This window comes from Tympanuchus pallidicinctus, unplaced genomic scaffold (assembly GCF_026119805.1).
Source record: "Tympanuchus pallidicinctus isolate F22 unplaced genomic scaffold, pur_lepc_1.0 scaffold25, whole genome shotgun sequence".
Classification (NCBI taxonomy): Eukaryota; Metazoa; Chordata; class Aves; order Galliformes; family Phasianidae; genus Tympanuchus; species Tympanuchus pallidicinctus.
The window spans coordinates 7,395,424-7,418,877 of NW_026294742.1; the positions used below are offsets into that span (position 1 = coordinate 7,395,424).

The 23,454-nt window shown below is 52.4% G+C and overlaps 1 protein-coding gene and 1 long non-coding RNA gene across 6 annotated transcripts; one reads left to right on the forward strand and one right to left on the reverse strand.

Moving 5' to 3' along the window:
* Positions 1 to 2,463: 2,463 nt before the first annotated feature.
* On the forward strand, positions 2,464 to 17,574 carry PITX1 (paired like homeodomain 1). 5 transcript variants are annotated; one of them, XR_008208332.1, is made up of 6 exons: positions 3,465 to 4,080; positions 4,519 to 4,666; positions 10,146 to 10,327; positions 13,312 to 13,517; positions 15,759 to 16,804; positions 17,334 to 17,574. XR_008208332.1 is itself a non-coding variant. In XM_052689899.1 (5 exons), the coding sequence occupies exons 2-5, from the start codon at positions 4,629 to 4,631 to the stop codon at positions 16,296 to 16,298; spliced, it is 966 nt and encodes a 321-aa protein (XP_052545859.1). In that variant the 5' UTR covers positions 3,465 to 4,080; positions 4,519 to 4,628; the 3' UTR covers positions 16,299 to 16,912. The 5 variants fall into 5 exon arrangements, 4 of the variants coding, with proteins under 4 accessions (XP_052545862.1, XP_052545859.1, XP_052545860.1 ...); XM_052689899.1 differs by lacking the exon at positions 17,334 to 17,574 and having other exon boundaries at positions 15,759 to 16,912; XM_052689902.1 differs by lacking the exons at positions 3,465 to 4,080; positions 4,519 to 4,666; positions 17,334 to 17,574 and adding an exon at positions 2,464 to 2,483 and having other exon boundaries at positions 15,759 to 16,912.
* On the reverse strand, positions 2,863 to 5,129 carry LOC128084091 (uncharacterized). The gene is made up of 3 exons (XR_008208333.1): positions 4,982 to 5,129; positions 3,342 to 3,485; positions 2,863 to 3,208 (listed from the first exon to the last, which is right to left on the reverse strand). It is a non-coding gene; the product is annotated as an uncharacterized LOC128084091 (long non-coding RNA).
* Positions 17,575 to 23,454: the final 5,880 nt, after the last annotated feature.

Here is a 23,454-nt window from a genome sequence, read left to right on the forward strand (position 1 = left end):
GCTCCAAAGCAAATGTGCGTGCACAGAAAGAATCTTATTCCTTTACAATCTGCCTCTTCTGGGAAGTTTAGAAATGTTAGAATCCATTCATGTTCCAAACATCCCCATTTCTCCCAGAGAAGCTGTGCAGCCTCCTGGACACTTTTCCAAAGATGCACTAACGGAGCATGAATAAAGGAACAGGCAATCTTGGAGAGCCATTTCTTTGCTATATTTGGAAATAAAGAGAGACTTTAATGAATGTTTGTAATGATGAAAGTAAGCACTTACAAGGGGTTCCTTTGTTTGCATAGGAGCAATTTGTAGCACCACACTTGGTTTTGGAAACAAGCCTTTGGGAAGCAGCTTGGGTTGGTCTAGAGACGATCTGATGCTCTTTTGGCCTGCAGCAGGAGTTCACCTGGCAATAAGGTGCCCAGCAGCAGGTTAAACTTTCCATCAGCCCCCAGCAACCCTGCCAGCATCTACCCCCATGTACTTTTGGCATCTGAATCCACCTGATGTCTTCTCTAAGAGGGAAGCCTTATGATGTCCATCTTTTAAACCCACAGGCACGGTGTCTCATTCATGCATCTTCAGATCAAGCACAAAAGAAATGACAAGCCTTGGGCACCTACAAATGGATGCTTGCTTATTTCAGGTACCACATTCCAGAGCTCACTCCCACATCTTGCCTCAAAGGTAAGTGTATTTTCTAGTACCTGGAGCCTGTTGTTAGTGCATGGCCAGAGGCATCTCAGCCTTGCTGAGCTATCTGAGCCTCATTCTACCTCTATGGGGGCTCAGTCATGCTTCCAGCCCACTCATACCCAGCAAGTATCATCTCCTAGGCAAGGAGAAATGGAATCTCTTTACAACACGTGCATCTGCACGTTTGTTTGTTGCAGGAAAAGGGTCCCAGCAGCCCTGAACTATGCTGAACGTGGGTAGGAAGTCTTTGCCTTTTGCCGTGTTCATCTGTCCATAGCCACCACACAAAACCTCGTGGTCGTTCAGTGTCCTGGAGTAGTTTCCTCAGCTCCCACTGGAAGACCCGGGCAAAGCCTTTCCCAGTGCCAGCCCTCCACCAAGCCTCCTTGACCCTGCACAGGGAACATTGGGGCCATCTGTAGAGGGACAGGGGGCATCTCACCCACACTTCTCAGGCACTCAGACAGCCAGGGAAGCTCCCTCCATCCTCAGCATGTAAACATCTGCTGGAGGAAGACTTATTCTCCTAATAACACATCATTAAACATTGATTTAAAGACAATCGTCTTCCCTCTCTTTAATTTCACAGCACCTTTAAAACAGCTGTTAGGCTGCAGTGGGGACGATCAGCCCAACAGGAAACGCATTGTTAGCTCCTCACATTAAAACAGTAGAATGCATTAATTTATGAGCTCCTACTCGCTCTCCAAACGTTTTATTATGTTAATATCACCTTGACGTGCTGGTAGGCCCCAGTGCCAAAGCCTCTTTCACACAGTATGTGCCATCCTAAATTACAGGCTGGGCGCCTCCTGGAACTGCCTTTGGAAAACTGGAGTAAACCAGCAAGCACTAAAGTTAATATTATCTTACAGACTAACAACCAGCTAATGCTCGACATGTGAATCCCATTTACTTCTTCTCTCTATAACAAATGGCAAGTGTGGGACCGGACTGTTCCTGATTTTATGCTATTTATCTTTCTGATCCATTCCATATTCGTTGTCCTTGGTTTTCGGCTATGACTACAGACTGGGTGTACGTGCATGTGTATCCCTCTGTCCTTAGCAAAGCACAAGCCATGTCCCCACTGTAGTGCTTGCCTGGTCCCTGCACGATTGGATGCTGCTCCCTTCAGAATGATCCATTAGGCTCTCCAAAACCCAAGAGGGGGGCACATACTGGGAGCAAAGCATCTGAAACTTCAAAACATTCACTTGAAAATTAAAATGGATAAAGGGGTCTGGGGAGGGATGTAGGGCTGTTGGGGAAGCGCAGCATTCCAGACCCATGCAACTCATCCCTGCAACCCTGCGGCCTCCCTTCAGCCTCTGCTCCAGCTCTGTTTGCTGCCTCACCTCCATACCAAACACTGCAGCAGGAGCGTTTCCTCAGGGCTTCTCTCTGGGGGAAAAATTAAAGAAAAAAAAAAAAGTGGCCACTGCTTTCCCTGCCCCCTCAGCCGAAGAAAACCAGCCGGGAGGAAATGAAGAGGGCAGGGGCCGTGGAACCTTGAGCACGGAGCCGCCCGGGGAGCAGCACCGAGCCGCCGGCGGTGGGGCGGGGGGGCCCGACCCGGGATGCCGCTGCCGCGGGACGGAGATGCAGGACCCGGGGCTGCGGGTTCCGCCGTTCTCCCGGTGCGGCCGGCCCTGCCCCCGGCCCTCCCCCGTGTGCGGCACCCTGGGACGGGGCTGACGTCAGGAGGAGACGGGGAAATCTCCGAAGAAAACCCTGGAGCGGCGGGCAGGGCGCTCAGAGCGCCCGCCGGGCCCGGCACCCCGCAGCGCCCGGTAAGTGCTCCGGGACGGCCCCACGCGCGTCCCCGCGTTCCCGACCCCCCCACGCGCGTCTCCCCGCGTCCCGCACGGTCGGCCCCGAGCTCCCGTCCCTCCTCCCCTCGTGCGCTACGAGCCGCGTTCCCCCCCCCCCCCCCACGCGCGTCCCTCGGGTCTCGTCCTGGCCCCGTTTTCCCCTCTCCGGAGGTGCGGAGCGTTGCGGGGCCGCGCGGTTCGGACCGGCAAACAAAGCGGGGCCGGGCCGGGTCGAGGGAAGGGGGGGGGGGGTTGCGCCCCTCACCGCTCCGCGTCGCCGCCCGCCCCGCAGCTCTGCGCCCCGCGCACGGCCGCGGCCCCTGGCATCGTTCTAGCGCGTAAATTCTTTTCAGGGCCTCTGCGCTTCGTCAGCACTGACAAATACGCATGGAAACGTAATTCCAAAAGGGTTACCTCATTTTATTTCAGATTTTTGTCGCCGTCGTTGTTGTTGTGTTATTATCATTTTATCGTAAGCGCACCGTTTTCAGCTCCGAGTTCTTCTCCTGAGCAGCGCCGAGCGAAGGACGGTCCCTACCATAGGATGGGGCGGCCGGATCGGGGCCCCTGGGGTGGCCGGGGATGGCAGCACGGAGGGGCTGAGTCGGGACAGGTGGAGGGATGGGGGGCACGGGGAGCTGCGTGGGGCTCAGCCGGGCAAGAGAAGCGGGCGGAGAGAGTCTGGCTGCCGTTCAATTAATTCCCTGTTCGGAAAAAGAATATTCTTCCTTTCCCCTGCTTTTTTTTTTTTTTTTCCACTTTGTGTGTGTTATTATTTATTATTATTATTATTATTATTATTACTATTTACATTCTGATTGGAAAAAATGGACACACCTTTAGGAACCCCCACTCTCCAGCAATGTCCCGCAACTCCTCTCCGTCCAACGGGGGCGAAATTCTCGGAGCGGTGGAAAAAGGCTTTTTTTTCCTCGTGTTAACTCCGTTGAATGGACGCGCGGAGTTCCCCCCCGACGGTACCTTTAGAAGAATTTTCAGGTGTCGCGTAAAAGAACGTCCCTAAGAGCGTTTCCTGTTATTTCGTCCTTATTTCTTAACCTCGCTGTAAGCGAACACAAACGCCGAGACACGAATTGAACCAAAAAAATAATAATAATAAAATTTAAAAAAATACAGTGCGGATAGCGAGGGCCGAGACGCCGTTTGCTTATTTCCTAACAGTCTTAAAATACGTGATTTCTGCCTTCCAACCCAAGGGATGCTTTCCCTGCGCCTGTGAGCTAAAACCCGGCTTCCAAATAATTGCTGAGAGCTTCTTCTCTTGGAGAACGTTCCCAAAATCCTTCTGGTGCCTGAATTACTGGCCGAGTCCTGGAGATCGCGAGCCGGAGCGGTGGCACCGTTCCCCGGACGCGGTTTAGCCGAACGAAACCCTGAGCAGGACAGAGATTTCCCCCCGACAGCCGCCGCCGAACGGCTCCGAGCCTCTCCTTTACTATCGGTTTTATTGTTCGAGCGGATTTCATTGTGAAATCGTGTATTTCTCGGGCTCTGTCCTCCTTACCGGGTGGAAAGAAGAGCGCGTTCCTCGGAGAAAATCACTGCGGGTTGAACGGTGCGTTATTTCCCACCCCCGTCCCGAGCAGCCCGCATAGATGCTGCTTTTAAATAACAAAAGGGGAGGAGAAAACATTCTCTAGTAAAGCCGAATTCCTTCGTTAGACCGCCTCCTAAACGTGCTAATAAAACTAATTCGTTTTATTTGCCCTGAACTTTTATATCTTGCCCCGTGCGCTGATTAGCGCAGCCCTCTGGAAGGCGGTGGTGTTCTCCTATCTCTCGTTCAGATGTGCCCGTTAAGATACGGCCGTTCCCACAGTGAAACTGGGAAGAAAATTGTCCCCGTTCCTCATCGAGGGGCAGCGCAGAGCCTTTGTGGGAGGAAAAATAAGAAAAGGGGGAAAAAAAGAATGGGAGGGAAAGAAAAGAAAATAGAAGAGAGGGTGCTGAATGCACACAAAGGTGAATTGTTTCTCCGATTTTGCTTTTTAAGGCAGGAAACGTGTGGCTCTGCAGAGATTCACGGCTGTTCTGAGAACATTAAAGCGCGTTCAGCCCTTCAGGAAATGTTCTGTTTAGGGGAAATGCGTTCCCCCCATCCAAATGCTGCAGCAATTAAGAGGTTGCTCGCCCGAAACAAGGTGAGGGAAACCCACAAGGAAACGTAGCATCGGTGGTAACAAATGCGGCCCCTTTTCCCGCAGAAGAACGATCTTAATAAAATGCCAACGGAGTGCCCGGTCCTTAGATTACCCTGCACCAGAGGCATCCGTTTTTAGTCCACAAACCAAACCTATTTCGGACCTAAAGATGCACAGAGTAACATGAGCAGGCTGCCTTGCAAGCGCCGGTGCCCCTTCCTCCATCAATTAATAAGAAAAGCATGTTCCCTCTGCTCGGAGAGGGAACTGTGGGACTATAATACGGCCTTTTCCCCCTTTCTTCCCCCTCCCTACTGAGAGAAGCAGCCTCCGCACCCCGAGCTGTCCATCCTCTGGCGGTGGCATTGCTGATCCCACTCTGCGGACAACCAGGACTAAACTCGAGCCGCTGCTGACAGCGGTTTTGCTCAGAGCGTGGCTCGGTGCTCGTGGTCTGAGGGATGCAGAGAGGGCCACGGAACAGAGCCAGAGCGGGGCTGTGCCCAACGGCACTTGGGAAAAACGGAGTTATCCCAGGAGATGGTCTAATTTTCGGGACTGGAGGGCCGAGGAGACCCCCCCACACACACACCCCGTTTGCTTCCAGCTGCAGAAACCCGAATAGGAAAACTCTTTCTCCTCCCGTCATTCGCCGCGTTTTAAGAAAGCCTTGGGGTATCATTTGTATCTGTCAGAAAACATTAAGCCTTCAACTTTTTCATCCCGACTTTTTGGAAGCGCTGCCGTTGGCCGCCTGCGCCTGGGGCAGCCCCGGGCCGATGGGGGTCCAAGCGCAGAGGGGCACCGGGAGGCACCGGGATGCGCCGGCTGTCACGGGCCGAATGCCACCAAAACATTCCGTTTCCCCCTCTCTGGTAAAAAATATATATAGAGATATACATCAGTTTCCCCCCGAAAATTGTGCTTTCCCCACTGGGTTTGAACAGCGGTGGGGCAGGGCCGGCCGGGTCGAGATGAGCGCGGTGCCCCGAGGGCAAATCTCGGGGAGTAACGGGGGGCTCCGGGAGGCCGGGGGTGGCAGGGACGGCCGGGGGAACCCTGAGCGCCCGCGGAGCCGGAGATTGGCTGTGCCGAACGGGGCTGCAGATCCAAAAGGGACTGATCTCGTTTTGCTCAACTTCTTAGGAAAATCGCTCTCCTGGCTGCGTAGAGGACAGGCCGGCTAGAAGCCAGCGTAATTTTCCACCTTCCTACCCTGAGCGATTTAACATGCTTTCTCGGCTGGGATTCTTCCCCCTCTCCGCTTCCCTCTGCCCGCTCGTGGGCACCCGAGGGGGACCCGGTTCGGACGGGGTGGCCGCAGAGCTGTTCGTGTCGGGGCTCGTTTCGTGCTTGCCGTTTTTTGGGGACTGCTCGGTTAGAGCCATGCTGGCGGGGGCGTTCACAGCCCCAACAAGATGGTGCTGAGCTTTTCCTTGCTCTGGGGCGTACACTCGGGTCTCTGCTTGGCTCTGTTAAGGTGATGCTGCTTGGGCAGGACCCACGGGACGTGGAACCGACGGACACCACCCCCGTTACTCTGCGACAGCGAACTCCGTCCCACCGGAGCGGTCCCAGCTCCGCGGGACACCGCGCAATCCGCGCATACTGTGTGTATCTCCCCTGCCTACTTGCTCCCAACCCAGAACCACGCAGCAAAGGATTGACAAGGGCCGGAGGCTAATAATCGCTTATCTACTCATGCGAGGGGCATTTTCACCGTCGGGGAGTTTTAAAAATGCCCCTGTCACAGCGCAGCCGGCTATGCACACAGAGGAGCTGTGCGTTTCCAGCAGTTGTCACCTCCCTGCCGGTGTCTCCTGCTTCAGTCAGTGGCGGTGGCCCTTCACCACCCCCCGCACCTTCAGCCGGGCACTCTGGGGAGGGTTTTATTATAGATAATGTTTTCCTGCAGCCAACTCCCTTCTACGGGGCTCGGGGAAGGGTCGCCAGGGTGAAGGTTGGCTGGTTTGCCTTGGCTTTGCTTGGGCTTGTTTTGACTGACTTTGCTTTGGATGAGTTTGGCTGGCTTGTGTTTAGATGGAATTGGTTTGGTTTCGTTTGGTTTCGTTTGGTTTCGTTTGGTTTGGTTTGGTTTGGTTTGGTTTGGTTTGATTTGGTTTGGTTTGGTCTGGTTTGGTTTGGTTTGGTTTGATTTGGTTGCATTCAACTGAGTTGGTTTGGGTTGGCTGGGCTTGGGTTGGATTGGGTTGAGTTGGACTTGGTTGAGGAATGTCTCCCTTATCCCTTGCCTCACTGCTGCTATTTTCATTGTTTTGCATTTGTTTGTTTGTTTATTTGTTTATTTTGGGAGGGTTTCCCTCTCCTCTCGGACAGAGGTGCACTTGGGAGGAGACGCTTTCATTTTCGTAACGATTCCCAATAATTTATAGACTGAATCTGAGTCCATACAATGCTAATAAATCTGAAGAGGAAAAGCTGGCGGAGACTTCTTAACTTCGCTGCCTGATATACGGCCCAGGTGGTTTTGTGTTGGCTACAAAAGCGGCCGCCAGCCGGGGATGGGAGCTCCTTTCCAAAAGTAGGAAAGCTCCTGCAGGGTCTCTGGCGTAGGACTCGTTCCGGGATGATGGGGAGGGACTGTGGGCCCCTCTGAGACCACTGGGTGATTCTCCAGTTTGGTCTTTTCTCGTCCTCTTCTCAACTGAGTTACAACTGGCGTGGCCAACTCCAGTTTATTCATAAGAGCCGCGGCTCGTTCTTGCATTATTTATGGCAGGAGGAAAGGAGCTGTGTATTTGCGACCCTGCAGCCCTGGGCCGGGGGAGTCCCGGCTGCGTGGGCCCCGGGTCCGGCTCGGGCCGGCACTGCGAGGAATTTTCCCAAGCAAAATCACCACGGCCCCCGGCCCCAGTCCTCCACGGCCCTTCCCACACCCACGAGGGTCACGGCTCCCTCAGGGGGTGTCCCCACAGGGACGGGTGGGAGGCTGCCCCGTGGCTTCGGCCTCGCTTCCCTTCTTCCAGCATCAAAAGATGCAAGGCGTGACGTCAGGGAAACGGAGCGTGACGTCACGCGGGGGTGACCGTGACGTAATGCCTAAAGGAGAGGGATGCAGAGAAGGGATGTTCCCGGCACCTGAAACGGAGCGGGCCTGGGTGGGGAAAAAGGAAAAAATGCAAATGTGGGGAGGACCGGTTTGTCCCGACAATGTGTCGTTCTGATAGAACGGGAGGAGACGGCTCTGTGTGACAGGAACCCTCCCAGCTCCTAAAGAGCAGAGCAAGAAAGCGCCCTGAGTCCCACATACGACATACATAAGGTGTTTGTAAGACATGCATAAGGCGTATATAAGACATACAGAAGGCACGTACAAGGCATAAAACAAACACGTATCTCCATGTGTGATACTCCGGATCCGTGTACAGATGGGCAGTGAACGCCTGATCATGGCCCGGGCATGGACACGCATGGAGAGAAGGGCAGGATGCCGGGCAGGGCACGGAGCCCTTCTCCACCCCCCACCCCCCCCGCCGGGCCCATGCCCCAGGGACGCCCTCAGAGGAAGAACGCTATCCCAGGAAAAGCCTCTGCGTCCTGGCTGAGTCTTTCTCTGAGCCCAGCCGAGGGATTTGATCCTAGAACGAATTTTGAAAATGTGTTTTATAGAGCAGAACTAAAAGTGAAAATTGGGCTGAGGGTAAAAAAAAAAAAAAAAAAAAAAAAAAGAAAAAAAAGAAAGAAAGAAAAAAGAAAAAAAAGAAATAAAAAAATGAAGAAAAAAGGAAGAAGGAAAAAAAAATAAAAGAAAAAGAAAAGAAAAAGAAGGAAAAATCCCGCCTCCGGTTTTCAAGCTGCTGTGAGCAGTGGGTTTAAAATAGCCGGAGCAGAGCAGCCGGGCTGTTGGCAGCCGCCCTCCAGCGCAGCAATCCTGGCTCCAGCCGAGAGCTCCCGGAGAGCTGCCCGGGGCTGCCCCTCTTCCGGCCCCGCAGAAATTCAAATAATAATAATAATTTAAAAATAAATAAAAACGAAAGAAAAAGCAAGGAGGGGACTGTGCAATGTTTCGGCTGCGGAGCTGGAAAAGAAAAGAAAGAAAATGGATAGAGACCTGAGCGTGACAGCACCTACCTGTCCACACCCTGAGCTGCAAAAGGCTTTGGAGATCAGAGGTTCAGAGCCGGACGCAACAGCCCGGTGAGAGAGGAAAAAAGCCCGCACTGCAGCATTGCTCCACTCCACTTTCCATAAAACAGTTCAAAAGTTCTCTCCCACATCTTTACTTGATTTGAAAGCAAAATAGAGTGTCAGGATGGATCAGTTAAAGGGGGCCGAGAAAATAAAGAGGAGAGAACGTCCCTTCCACGGGCAGAGAGCAGCCGAGATCCCCTCGCATCCCCTCGCCCTGTCCCCCAGATCACCGCTGCTGCCCTTCAGCGAGTGAAAAAAAAAGAAGTGTTAGAAAGGGATAAAACCGAATCAGACACAAATCCCTGGGGGCCGTTCCCAGGGCAACCCCCGCAGCTCGGAGGGATCCGTTCTCCGCGGGACTCAAACTCGCCGTGGGGTCGCTGCGCGGGGTGCGCAGCTTGCGCGGACAGGAGGCTCGGGGGGGGTGGGGGGAGGGAAGGGGAGGAAGGGGGATGTGCGCGGAGATGCGCACGGGAACAACCTGCGAGGGATGAAAGGAGGCCAAGGGGTGCTGCCACCCCCCACCCCCACCCAGAGGTTGAGGGCAGGCACAGGGGGAGGGGGGACGAACCGCCCTCCGCACGGCTGGGAATGATTTTCCACCTTTCCATTCGTTATGAAATATTTTTAATACCTCGGCGAGGTATTTGGGGGAGGCGTTGGGGGGAAGCGGCGGGGGAAGGCTGGGGGAGCACCTTCAAGAGCTGCATTTCTCGCACGAAGAAGTCAGGAGGGGGGAAGGGGTGCGGGGCGGCCGCGCAAGAAGCGCGCAACTTCGGCGGGGAGCGCGCAGGCAGGTCCGCCCGCGCGGCCGGGCTGGGCGAGCGCTAGATGGGAGTGATGCATGAGCGAGACGGGGAGGTTTTAACCTTCAGGGGGAGGAGCCCCGTTTAACTACAGGCATTTGTTCTAGGGCAGGTCACTTTAATCTCTTTAGCTTTAAACTGTCCAACTCACAACTCGCGTTTCTCTATAAGGGATCTTTACCACTTTCCTGCCTATGCGGCCGGACTGCCGTGCCTCTCCCCGCGCAGAGCCCGGCGGCTTCCAGGCTCTGCCCAGATCTCTTCTTCCGACACCCTTAAAATAATACTGTTAGTAATAAGTGGATTTGCTTTTGTTCTTTTTTTTTTTTTTTTTTTTTTGTTGTTGTTGTTGTTGTATTTTGTCGTGGTTTTTTTTTTCCCCTTAAAGAAAAAAAAAAAAAAAACAAAAACAAAAAACGAGAGAGAGAGAAAAAGAGAGAGAGGGGAGAGAAAAAAAAAAGCAAAAAAAAAAAGCTCCTTGTTCCTTTCTGTGTGGAATAAACACCTGCAAACTCCCCCAGGCAGCCCGGCGCCCCCGCCATGGATTCCTTTAAAGGTGGAATGAATTTGGAGAGACTGCCCGAGAGCTTGAGACCCCAACCCTCCCATGACATGGCTTCCAGCTTCCATTTGCAAAGATCCTCGGAGCCCAGAGACCCGATCGAGAACTCGGCCAGTGAATCCTCCGACACGGAGGTGCCAGGTAACCCCCCCGCGGCCCCTGCCCGCTCCCCCCGCGCCTCCCCCTTCCCCTCCGCGTTTTCCCTCCGCGGGGCGCTCGGCGGTTCCGCGCAGCAGCGAGCGGCGGTGTGGGCCGGGGGGCGGCTGTCCCCGCTGTCCCCGCTGTCCCCGCTGTCCCCATCCCCTCAGAACCCCGAGAAGGGACGAGAGGGACCGGCACAGAGCGGCTGTCACCCGCGAAGAGGACACTCGCGGCCTCCGAGCCCCATCCTAGAGCTTCTTTCGTGATTATTTTTCTTTCTCCTTCCCCAACTTTTTTTTTTTCTTTCTTTCTTTCTTTCTTTCTTTCTTTCTTTCTTTCTTTCTTTCTTTCTTTCTTTCTTTCTTTCTTTCTTTCTTTCTTTCTTTCTTTCTTTCTTTCTTTCTTTCTTTCTTTCTTTCTTTCTTTCTTTCTTTCTTTCTTTCTTTCTTTCTTTCTTTCTTTCTTTCTTTCTTTCTTTCTTTCTTTCTTTCTTTCTTTCATCTCTCTCTCTCTCTCTCTCTCTCTCTCTCTCTCTCTCTCTCTCTTTCTTTCTCTTAGCTCTTAGTTATTCAAACAGCGATCAATTAATCGCACCGAAGTGAACGGCGCTCTTCCTGGAGCGCGGTATTGCCAGATATTTCTGAAATCGTGTCAGTTCTGCCCGGGTTTATTTTGCAGCTCGGGCGGTGCGGACATGGAAAAAGTTTTTTTTCTGTCTGAGGAAGGGGGGAGGGAGAAAGAAAAAATATGGAAAATAAAAAATTCCCCGCAGAACGGAGGGAGCGTGGGGCAGAGCGGAGGGGACGTGCGCGGCCGCGGAGGACTTTGCGCAGGGGCTGCGCGATTTGTAGAGGCTCTCCGCGCCCTGACCTTCATGTGCGAGGGCTGCAGGGAAAGCTGTGGTTTCCCAGTTTGCATTTAATTGAAGTAGCAACATTTCCAGGGTGACGAGGGAAGCTAGGAGAGGGAAACAAAAGCTGCAGAAAGGAGCCCGATGGCCGTTCTGCTTTTCTCGGGAGGAGTTTCTCTCTCATTTCTCTTCACATTACTTTCCAAATAGATGTTGCTGCTCGTGTCGGTGTTAGCAGGTCCCGCCGCTGCAGCACGAGGCAGGGCCTGGCGGCACACGGCGATACGCAGCGCCGAGCTCCGCTCAGCAAACTGTGAGGGACCGGTGTCTGGAAGGGACTCCGAGATTAGAGGGGATTATTGGAGATTAGGGAGGGAGATTTGCTCCATTTTACCGTACCCCTCTATGTGACCCCTCGGTGCGGGGCAGGGCTGAAGACCTGCTGCTTTTTTTTTTTTTTTTTTTTTTTTTAATCTCCGAGGAGCTACGAAATACCTTTCACGTTCTCTTTCTTCCTGTATTATTGTTATTTATTTATTTTTAATGAGGGAAAGAAAAAAAAAAAAAAAAAACATAATAATAATAAGGCACAAATTCCAATTGAACCGAATGCTCTCTCTGTTTTGAAATGACACCGAGGCCCGAACTGAAGGCCGGGTTTCAGCTGAAATCACGGCGGGGCTGAACGCGGGGCCGCGGTCGCAGCTCTTCGTTCCGCGTATCCAGCCGGGTCCCCCCGCACCGCCGGGCCGGGAATGGGGACGGCGGCCCCGGGAGGGCAGGGAGGAGGGGGGGGGGGTGGAGGGGGGAGATGGGGGGGCTTTGCTTTCTGTTTGCTCGGTGGTCCAGCGACCGGGGCAGCTCTGGGCTGCTGCAGGCCTTGTTTGCTCTGCAAACCACTTAACTCCGGGAGAGGCCATCCGAGCTGCTATCGGCCTTTTCACCGCTTTGGGGTCTACGTTGAAGCTCTCTGTCCCTCCTTTTTATTCCGGAGGGCTTCCAGAGAGAAGGGTGACTTCTCCAGGCCGAGCCCCCCCGACCCCCTTCCCCCCAGCCCATCAGCCGCACGCAGCCCACGGTTCTGTTTAACGTCGCAGGGCTGCAGAAATGTCCCCACACCGCCGCCTGAGCCTGCGGGAAAGGCGCACAGCTCGGCCCGGGGGGAGGCGGACGGGCTGCGCTCCCGCGGAGTTTCCCTCGGGGCTGAAGTGCTCTCGTCCCGCAGCGGCACTGCGCGGAGCCCCGGCTCCCCTCCACCCTCCGTCCCCTGGCCCACATCGCTCTGCTTTTGGCCCTCGCAGCGCCGTTCCGACACGGAGCTCGGAGAGAAGCGAGGAGAAGCGTTCCGAAAGGTTCTGTCCCCCGCAGCCGTGGGGCCGGGAAGGATTCCCGCATTCCTGCTTCTATAGCGTGCAAATCCCGATCGCCAAAAACGCGACTGAGATTTTTGTTGTCGTTGTTGTTTGTGCTTCTTTCGAAACTCTTTTTTTTTTTCTTTTTTTTCTTTTTTTTTTTTCTTTTTTTTTTTTTTTTTTTTGTGCAGAGGGCTTTGCTCGACCCGGGGTTAAAATAAACAGTCAGGTCCTAAAAGCAGCGAAAGAGGGAAAGGGGGGAAAAAAAGAGAGAAAGAAAACAACAACAAAAAAAGTGGGGGAGTAAAGAGAGAGGGCGACTTTTGCAATTAACTGCTGCGGGTTTTACACCCCTGCCCTTCCAAAGTTTCCTGTCGCGGCCGAACACAACAAAGAAAACGGAGCAAAGATCGCGCCTTAGGGTTTAAAGGAGTAAAAAAAGTTGTCGTGGGCCGCAATGAGGGCGATGCCGCTGTTGTAATCCGCTCCTCTCGATCCCTTTTGCCCTTCAATCCGAGCCATGCGGGTACCGCGATCTCCCCGGTCCGGGCCAGGCTGCGCTTGGTGCTGCGGTGCCGGTCCCTATGGGTACCCCAAGCACGGCTGTAATGGGGCGGAAAGGGGGGGGAGGGGGGGGGGACGGACGACTGCCTTTGTGTGCGTGTTTTTGAGTATGAAACAAACAAACAAACAAACAAAAGAAAAGGAAAAAAAATGTATGAGAAAAAAACCCACAACCAATATATATATGTATATACCCAAACCCAAACATCCCACCGTAGAAAAAGAGAGAAGCGGAGAGCAGAAAAACGAGGACGGGGCCGCCGACGACCCGGCGAAGAAGAAGAAGCAGCGGAGGCAGCGGACCCACTTCACCAGCCAACAGCTGCAGGAGCTGGAGGCCACTTTCCAGCGGAACCGCTACCCCGATATGAGCATGCGGGAGGAGATCGCCGTGTGGACGAACCTCACCGAACCCCGCGTCCGGGTAAGATGGGCGCTGCGGGCCTCTGCTGGGCCGGGGGGAGCTGAGGGAAACGGCCCCTTTTGGGAGCGGGGCCGCTGTGGGATTGGTTTTGGTTGCTCAGATTGGTGGTGAGGTTGGAGAGGAGACATTCAGCTCCTGGCTGCGGAGGCGAATTAGGGCTGTGCCGGGCCTCATAAATGGGACGGTGGGACCGGGATGGGATGCAGCCGGTTTGTGGGGTGAGACTCTTCGGCTTGGCTCAAACCCTCGAGTCCTTTGCAATGTTCCGGTTATCCCCATAATCCCGGCAATAACGAGGACCCCCCCCCCCCGAATAAACCACCGCTCTGCGGCTCCTCAGGATCGCGGCTCAGCCCCCGGGATCCGCGCGGAGCGGTGCGGAGCGGCCGCGCATCCCCCGCGGGGCCAGCGCCGGACGTGGCTCCTCTGTTTGCGGGGCTGCCGGCAAAGCGAAGGACGGGGAGTTGGGGGAGACTGCCCTCCAAAGTCAATAGCACGACACGTTCCCGTAAGGCGGAGGCGCTGGGTCTTTCTACGGCTCCGAGCCGATGCCATCCGGGAATATATATATATATAGCCTCAGCGGTTATTTAGAGAGATTTACTTGCGAGATAGCGCTGCGATGAACAGCCAACGCGGAGCGGCTCGGGCTATATCGATTCGCAGCAGTTTTTCCCATCTCCGCTCGCCGTTTCCTCCCGAGATTTTTCCCTGCGTGGTTTCGGCCCCTCTGAGTCCTCACCAGGCCGGGGCCGGAGCAGAAATTCGGGAGAAAAAGAAAAGGGGGGGGTATCGAGAGTCACCCCTCAGCCCCGCGGAGCCCTTTCTGGTAATTAAACTCCGAGTGATCCAGTCGGATAGCAAAAATTCCGTCTAAAATCTTCCGAGAGTAAACACGCTCTCATCCGAAAGCATTGCACTAATTGCGTTCAAAACAAAACAAAACAAAGCCCGAGAGGAGACTGAACGGCATTAATATTGCTGGAATATTTCAGGAAGCAAATAAAACTAATATACGAGTGGCCATTAACATCATTTCGTTCTCCCTCTGTGCGGAGATGTTTTGGTTTGATGTTCTGAGATTGCAGATTGCAAATCTAACCTTAATTTGCTGTGAGGGCCTTCCTTTAAAATGTCTAGGAGCCATAATTAAAACTATTACCCTCATTTTCAGGAAATTCCTGTCTGGAAGCACCTTCCGAGGAGTATATTACAGGTTTTGAAAACGTTGGCTTTCGTTTCCTCTTTTTATTTAATACGGGATTCTTTTTATTCTTGTTATTTTTTAAACTGGCTCCGCCATCCCTTCTTCCCTCGTAGTTTGTTGGTGTCTTTTTTTTTTTTCCTTCCATCCCCATGAACGTCTGTGAAAGAGCGTTGCGCCATCGCTGCGCGGGGAGGGGAGGGCAGGGGCGCTCCGAGGGGCGCAGCCTCCGCGGGGCCGCGCGCAGTGAGGAGGGGGAGGCGGAGGAAGCTGAGAACCGAGAGCGGTGCTGCCGGGTTAAACTTGGGGAGAGAATTCGGAACCCGCGCTGCCCCAATCCCGGCCCGGCTCATGGCTCCCATCGCGGGGGGCTCAAAGCCTTTCCTAAAAGAAAAAGAAAAAAAAAAAAGAAAGAAAAGAAAATAGGAGAGAGAGCCTGGACCGGGTTTTTGCATCAAACACCAGGAGCGGCCCCTGCTCCTCTGTTTCCCAGTCAGGGCTGTAAATTCTCATTAGATATAAAGGCAGAGGCTGCATCCATCCAAGGGCCATGCAGGGACTGATTTTTTTTTTTTTTTTAAACCTAAACATACTAATCCAATCCCCTTTTTTATGATCTGTAACAGGGGACTTTTATTACACAGCATTAGCATTCGGAAACACGGCGGAGCCGGGGCGAGCCGGCCCTAATCAGAGCGGGCCGTGCCTTCTCCCCATGGCGAAGGGAGAGGGGCGGAGGGGGATGCGGACACCCGAGCACGGACGGCTGCGCGCAGCCCCGCTCGCAGATGCCGCTGAATATCGCCTGCACGCGGAGATGCGCGGACAGGGAATAGAGGGGCAGGGAGCGATGAGACTGGGAACGGTGGGACTGGGAGCGATGGGACTGGGAGCGATGGAGAGCGTGGGGAGGATGGGGACGTCTGGGCGGTGAGGGGTGGCCTGGAGCGGCTGCGCGCTACTTGCGCGCCTCTGCGCGGCCGGGAGCGCATCGTGCGCGGCGGGGCAGCTCTGACCGTGGCCTGTCCCTCCCTCAGGTGTGGTTCAAGAACCGCCGAGCCAAGTGGAGAAAGCGGGAGCGGAACCAGCAGATGGACCTGTGCAAGAACGGCTACGTGCCGCAGTTCAGCGGGCTGATGCAGCCCTACGACGACATGTACGCCGGGTACCCCTACAACAACTGGGCCACCAAAAGCCTCACCCCGGCGCCGCTCTCCACCAAGAGCTTCACCTTTTTCAACTCCATGAGCCCCCTCTCCTCGCAGTCCATGTTCTCGGCTCCCAGCAGCATCTCCTCCATGAACATGCCCTCCGGGATGGGCCACTCGGCCGTGCCGGGAATGGCCAACTCCGGCCTCAACAACATCAACAACATCAGCGGCTCCTCGCTCAACTCGGCCATGTCCTCGCCCGCTTGTCCCTATGGGCCGCCGGGCTCGCCCTACAGCGTGTACCGGGACACTTGTAACTCCAGCCTGGCCAGCCTCAGACTGAAATCAAAGCAGCACTCCAGTTTCGGCTACAGCAGTTTGCAGAGCCCCGGCTCCAGCCTAAACGCCTGTCAGTACAACAGTTGACGGACTTGACACGAACCGCCTCCGACAAACACCGCCGACAAAGGAAAAATTACTAAGAAAAAAAAAAATAAAAAATAAAGCAGAAACAAAGCGACGTTTAACGGAAATGAATATATATATGTGTGTGTGTGTGTATGTAGAAACCCGATGATGTGTAAAAGCAAAACCCGAGCAAGTGAGAGAGGGAAAGAAACAGCACAGACAAACAAACAAAAGCAAAATAATGGTGACAATAAGGATAATAATAAAACAAAACCCGAAAGCTCTGCGGACTTCGATTGTCTAAAAACAATAAGAATAATGCTGAATACAAATAAATAAATAAAAAGAGATCCGACGACACAACCAACAAAGCAGCGCTTTAAAAAAAAAAAAAAATACAAACCGATAGTAACCATTAAAAAGCAAACCATTAAAAAATTAAAAAATAATAATAATGATTAAAAAAAAAAAAACCGAAAAACGGAAACGGATCAGAAAACTTTTGCAAGAGACACCGAAATCTGGTACATGGATGAGTTGCAATTTTTCTCTGGATGATGCGGGTTGTATGTGTTTACTTGAACTTGCACAGGAGGTGGTAAGGCGGCCGCTCCCTGCGGCCATTGGGGGCGGCCCGGGGGTGAGATGGGAATGGGGGGGTGAGGGGGAGGGAGGGGGGAAGTTCGGGTGATGTTTACCACTGAGGAACGGAATCGCAGTCCAAAAAGGGAGGGGGGGGGGGGGGGGGAAGAAAAAAAAAAAAAAAGAAAAAAAGACTTAAAAAAAAAAAAAAGATTAAAAAATAAATTAAAAAAAAAAAAAGAAAGAAAAGAAAAAGGGAGGGGAGAAGAAAAATATAATTCGCAGAGTCGGTTCTGCGGGGGGAAATGGTTAAAATATTAGGTATGAAGCTATTAAAAATAATAATGACAAGGGTCAACCACTTATATAAGGTTATATTTATATCTGCCGTTACATTGTGCCGGATCATTGTCCTTGGCCGTTGAATAAACTGTTTTTAAAATGCATGATTCTCGATGTTTTTTTCTTTAGTTGGAAGCTATAATCCAGTCATTCCCGATCCTAAGCAGCTCCAGGTTCCTACCTCCTCGTCCTTTCCAAACGACTGCAGTATCCCCGCTCGCGAAGCGCAGACACCCTCCAGCGATGCGAAAACTCTCCAGCGCTTTCCCCATCCAAAAGTCTTATCCTGATAATGAAATTATCACCCGTCTTTATTTAAGCGCAGGCTCCGATTCTTCTTCTTCTTTTTGTTTTGTTTTGTTTTTTTTTTTTCTTTGATTTTTTTTTTGTTTTTCTCTCTTTTTTTTTTTTTAAAAAAAAAGAACTTTTAGAGAGTCTAAAGAAAAAGAAAAAAAGGCCAAAAAAGGTCTGTTATGAAGCGAATCCAGATACTGCATCTCTGCTTGAGAACGGTGAGCTTCGGAGTCCGGAAGGGTTGCATGGCAAAGCCGAAAGCGTTCCTCGCTTTTTTAACCTTGAAGGAAAAACCAAGGAACCAAAAACCAAAAGAGAAATCTGAAGGTGTTCCGATGTAAAATGTAGATAACTTTAACAAGCGCTTGTTGGCGAAAAAAAAGGGAAAAAAGAAAAAAAAGAAAAAAAAGAAAAAAAGAAAAAAAAAGGGGAAAAAAAAAACAAAAAAAAGGAAACGATAAATACGATCTTTATTAATACGCATATGAAGTTTAATTGCAGGCCTATTTGTTGCTTCTTTTTTTTTTTTTTTTTTTTTTTTTTTTCGGTACTCATTACCTGTAGATGACAAAGAAACGTTAATATAAAATGCACACACGGTACTTCTTTCCCAGTGTATTTCACACCTGTGGTAACGTTACGCTGGATGTTTCAGTTATGCTGTTGTGGATACGGATGCGGTATATATATTGTTTTATAAGTTATGTTTTGTGATTTTATTATTATTATATTTTTTTTTTTCCAAAATTAAAAGCATGGGAATAATAATAATAATAATAAAAAAAAAACATCAAAAAAAATCAAAAAACAGTTGAAACGAAATGTAAAAAATGCCTTTAATGTTCTTTTCTGGGTTTGAGAGATCGGCTGCTTAAAAGAAAAGATTTCCTCCATCCCTCCCCCTCTCCGTCCCCGCCCGGCGGTGGCATTTCGGGGGGGTCCCACCGCTTCCTCCCGTAACAGCGCCGTCCCCAGACCCCCGTCCCCGTCCCCGGGGAGGGCAAACAGCCCTGCGGCCCCCGGGAGCCCCCCAGCTTTACGGCGTCCTATCGCCGCTGCTTCGGCGGGGCGGTGGATGCCGGTGGATTTCTGTTCCTCCGGGTTGATAACCCCGAACGCTTGGTTTTTTTCTCCCTCAAAAGATTCAATCCTCGCCCCCTGAGGAACCCCCCCGCCGTGTAGCACAGCCCCGGGGCCGCTCGATCCCACGGAACCGTTCCTCCCGTTTTACCAAGGTGTGTTTCTCCCTTATTTCTCGGATTTCCCCGATATTCTCAATTTAAGGTTTTCTTTTTTCTTCCCCCTTCCTCCCCTCCCGAAGTTGCCCCAAGCCCCGCTCTCTGTTTTCACACCCGTTATCGTTCCGATGACATTTTGCCGAAAACGCCATCATTTCACCAAAACGAACCGAGAATTCCTCTGTCACAGAGCCGCTCCTGGTGGGGGGAGAAGGGGGGATGTGAGCTGCAGCCTGGCCTCACCGCGCCCCTCGGTGTCCTCTGGCAACGGGGGGACACTGAGGGGAACTGGGGGGCACCGAGCCCCTGCCCGAGCCCCTGGGTCCTCCTGAGCCTTCAGAGCTCCAGAGCTGGGAGTGAGAGGGGGTTTGGAGGGAGGGCAGCGGGCGGGAAGCTCGCGTTGTGTCTTATTGTAGCTGCAGGAGCATGCACATCAGGTCAGGAAAATTCCTGCTTTTCCCGTCCTCTTTCCTTGGGGGGGTGGGGGGGGGAGGGAGGGGAGGGTTATCTGAAAGCCCTCCGCTGTTATTTCAGCCTGGATTGGCTGTATTCGTTTTTCTCGTGTTCCTGGAGGTAGCACTGTTAGCCCTAAATCAGGGCAGCGGCTGCAGTGCTCGCATTCAGCCCTAATCCTGCTGCCAGAGCCCTGAAACCCCCCAAAATTCAGCTCGTGTGTGAGAGCCATGCAGCTGCTGGGGTCTCTGCAGCCACCACCACCATCTCCCCCCACTGCCATGTACCAGGGGAAGCTCAGCCACCTCTGTGAGAGGGAAATGTGGGCTTCTCGACTCGTTTATGGCTCAGAGAAAGGAAAATTCCAAGTAGACACTGAACAGAAAGCACCTCCTACACCTTCCCCGTGCACATTTATGGATGTCCTGCTTCCAGCAGCCTTCAGGTCTCCCCCGCAATGGTTACAGCCAAATTAATGGGGAGATTTGGTGGTTTTGAAGCATGGAACCTCCTGTCCAAACACAGCTTCTTTAGGGATGTCCTCAGAGGACATCTCTGCCACAACCCAGGTGTGTGCCCAACCCCGGGGGGGACATCATTAAATGGTCTCTGAGCCCCCAAAGGGCTGTGCCCCATACACAACTCCCTGCCTCGCTGCTCTTTGCTTGCTGGTTTTCAAGCTCCCATCACCAGGGCCGTGTTGTCGCACACCGGAGGCGATGCTTTTCTCACCCTGCACATTCCTACAAGTGGTTTCCAGTGCGGGAAGCTCGTGCTGAAGCTGCATCACTCCATCCCTAGTGGGTCTCTGTCTTTGGCTGTGCCGTGGGGAGTCCCAGAGCTCTGCTCGCCTCCCGCAGCCTCGTGTGTGCTGAGGGGAGCGGATGCTTGGAGCTCGAGAAAGAGCTGAATCAAGTTTTCCATTCGTTCTGCGCGTGCTGGCTCACCTAATAGCATTCCCAAGGCCGAGCTGCCTGGGGAGCACTCTGCATACCTGCCTAGGCCGTGGCTTGGCGTGGGAGCCCTGCATGGGCTGAGTGGTCCCAAAGGCTGCTGTGCTGCAGAGGCTCCTATTGCATGCAGTCCACAAAGCCCCAGTGCCTCAGACTGTGCTGTTCGTTCGAGATTAAATGTCTTCTAATAAAAAGCTGTGGTCAGTTTAACTCCGCGCCGCATACTTCTCTTTATCTGTGGCCTGGAACCAGGCAAAGTATGCAAAGTCCCATTTAAATTAATGGGATGCTTCAGTACTGATTTTAATGGGATTTTGTATAATAAAAATAACACCCTAACATTTTGCTGCAAACTCGCAACAAAAGTTGCTGGGACTGGGATAATAAAGTGCAGGCTTTATTTGGAACCTCTGAAGGTTTTGTCATTAACTTCAATGGCACCATTTCAGGCCTTATTATTTTAGTTTACCAGTGTGTAAGTAAAAATTACTTTACCAATTAAAAAGGATCTGTGACAAGTTTTCTGATCCATTCTGGCGACTCGTAGGTGGACATTTGGTTTGGTATTATCCAACCAGCCAAGCAGCTCAGACTCACAAAGTACACAGGGACAGAGAATAAATAAAAATAAGAGCTGCACATTCTTTCTGCTAAACGAGTTTGCCCGTCAAGCAATGTGAAGTTGTTACTTGCAAGAAATACCTCCGATTCCTTCTTTTAATCTAACCGAGCGAACAGCTTTCTGCTCACCCCCATAGAAAACAGTAAAAGCCTCCTTCAAAGTGAAATATGTTTTAATTAACAGAGCTGCAGAGTAAAATCCACGCAGCTCTCCTCCGCTGCAGCTCGCTGTTGTGCGGCTCCCATTAACAAGCTGCAGGCTTCGCGCTGCGCCAAACTGATTAACAGGAGGCTGCGGGCAGATTTTCTATCAAAAATGCCCCAGCAGCAGCCAGCCCGTGCTTCTTTGTTGCTGTTGTTGTTGTTGTTACAGGAAAGAATCATTTGTTTATCCCCCAGCTCTGATTTATCTAATGAAGAAAGCATAGGCACGGCTTTAAGAAAAGAACGCGCCAACGAATGAAAATAGGAAATTAAAATTTAAAAAAAAAAAAGGGAGGGGGGGGTTGGGGGGGAAATAATGAAAGAACATCCGCACTTGGATTTTTTCCTTCTTCACCCAGGCGATTTCTTGCAAGAAAGCACCAAACACCGCCGGGACTCGGCGAGAGGCGAACCGATTTGCTCCCAGCTCTTCCCAGGAGGTCGGCGGAGCGGAGCAGACGCGCTGTGCCCACGGGCGAACCACACCGATGTAAAGGAGCCGCCCGGCAGCAGCTCCTCCCGACACCTCTGCGGGCGCAGCAGCGGCAGCGCAGCACGGCAAGCAGCGCCCGACCCGCGCTCCTCATTCGGGTCCCGCATGGCAGCATCGGGGCTTCCAAAAAATCGCTGTGTTAATATGCAAGAAACAAAAATCTGCCTTAGTGAGAGCGGGGACAAAGTAGCTGCCGTCCCACAGGAGCGCCAAGTAATTTATTTTACAGGCTTCAAAGTGATACCTGCCCGGGTATAGGAGATTAGCAGTGGGATTTTCAAAAGCCTTACGTGAGTGAGGAGCAGATTTAAAAAAATGATGCAGTGAATCAGTGCTGGTGTGAGATTTTCCTAGAAGTGAGTTAGGCACCTGGGATTTAGATACTAAGAGTGAGACTTTTAGAGGGATTTAGATGTCTGAAGATACAGCTGAGCACACAGTGGGATCTTTATAAGCACCCAGTGCTGTGTGAATCCAAGATGCTGTGCTGGTTGGGTAACTGTGGGAACCCCAAAACCCTCCAATGATTCCCATGAGCATCCAGCATCCCCTCAGCATCCAGCCTGGGGGCTGTGGGCAGCGTTGGCCTCACAGAGGCAGTAGGGCTGTCACATCCCCACGTCCCTGCCCGTGCCACCTGCTCGCTCCTCAGCACAGAGATGCTGCACAGACAGCATCACCAATGGATTCCTGTGCTCGGGTCAGGTGAGGCATTCCCTGGAAAGCAGGAAAATGAGAAGGGAATGCCTGTCTCAGGGAGGGTGTGCAGGTTGGAGGAAACCCTGCAGCCCTTTGGGGCAGGGAAGCAGGCTCGCACCTCTCCCCGCGCCCCACAGCACTTTGCTGGGTCGGATCCTGAGCTCTGAAAGCTCAGCTTCACACCTGGCCCAGCTCACAGCCTCCACTGTGTCCCTGGTTGGCAGAGTGACTGCAGACCTGGTCCCAAAGCATGCTTTGGAGGAGAGGTGAAGGCAGCCCTTGCTGACTTAGCAAGATTCCTTCCCTGGTTCACCCTCCCAGGCCCCTCTGAGCTGCCTTTTCTCCCCAGTATCAGTCCATCCCATGCACCAACCCACACCTCCCCATGGGGTGGACACCGAATCTGTCCCCTCCATCTGAACGTCTGGTCACATTTGAAAAAACAAGCAGAAACTGCTGCTCTATGGCCCCATCTGCTCTCCTGATCCAAACCCAGCCTGTTACCTGTTCTCCCCACACAATTCTGCCCCTCCTGACAACACCCATTGCTGTTTATTTCCCAGCTATGTGCTCACCTATGGGACAGTTCCCCCCTTCCTCCTCACCTGCCCTCCCCTGGCTTCCCCGTGCCCACCTGCCCATGTGATGTGGCCACCTGGAACCATGTTCATAGCTTTCTTTCTAACAATTAATTAGCAATCTAATAATTCTGCATCAGCTAAAGGCATATATTGCTCCCTGCTCCTCTAATGCACAGGGTCACGTTTAAGCTGGGGTAGGACTGAGGCATTCAGAGGGGTCAGGGTTTGTTTAGAGTTGGAGCTGAGGTTGGTTTAGGATTAGGGGTGGGGTGGTTCTGTATTGAGGGTTATGTCTGGGCTCAGGCTGAGCTAAGAGGAGATGTGTTAGGTTTAGGATAGGACTGTGGTCAGTATTAGGGTCAGTGGTAGCTCTTGGTTTGTGCTAGGGTTAGGGTGAGGTTTTCAGATGAGGTTGGGTTGTGGGTTACTGCTGTGTTCACAGACTGCTAGGGGTTAGGGTAAGGTTAGGTTTAGCCTTGTGATAGGACAAGATTTAAGGTTAGGGTTAGGTTTGTGTCAGCATTTAGAATTAGTTAGTTTTAGAATTGGGTGAGTGGTCAGATCTCAGCATTCATCATGTGAGTTCTCTGTTTACTTCTTGTGCAAACAGCTCTTTCTCTCCCTTAGGAGTGCAGCCCTTCTATTCCTCCCTCCCACACATCCACACATATAGGTGTTTATGTTGGACTTTCAGAACTCCTAGCAATCCATTTG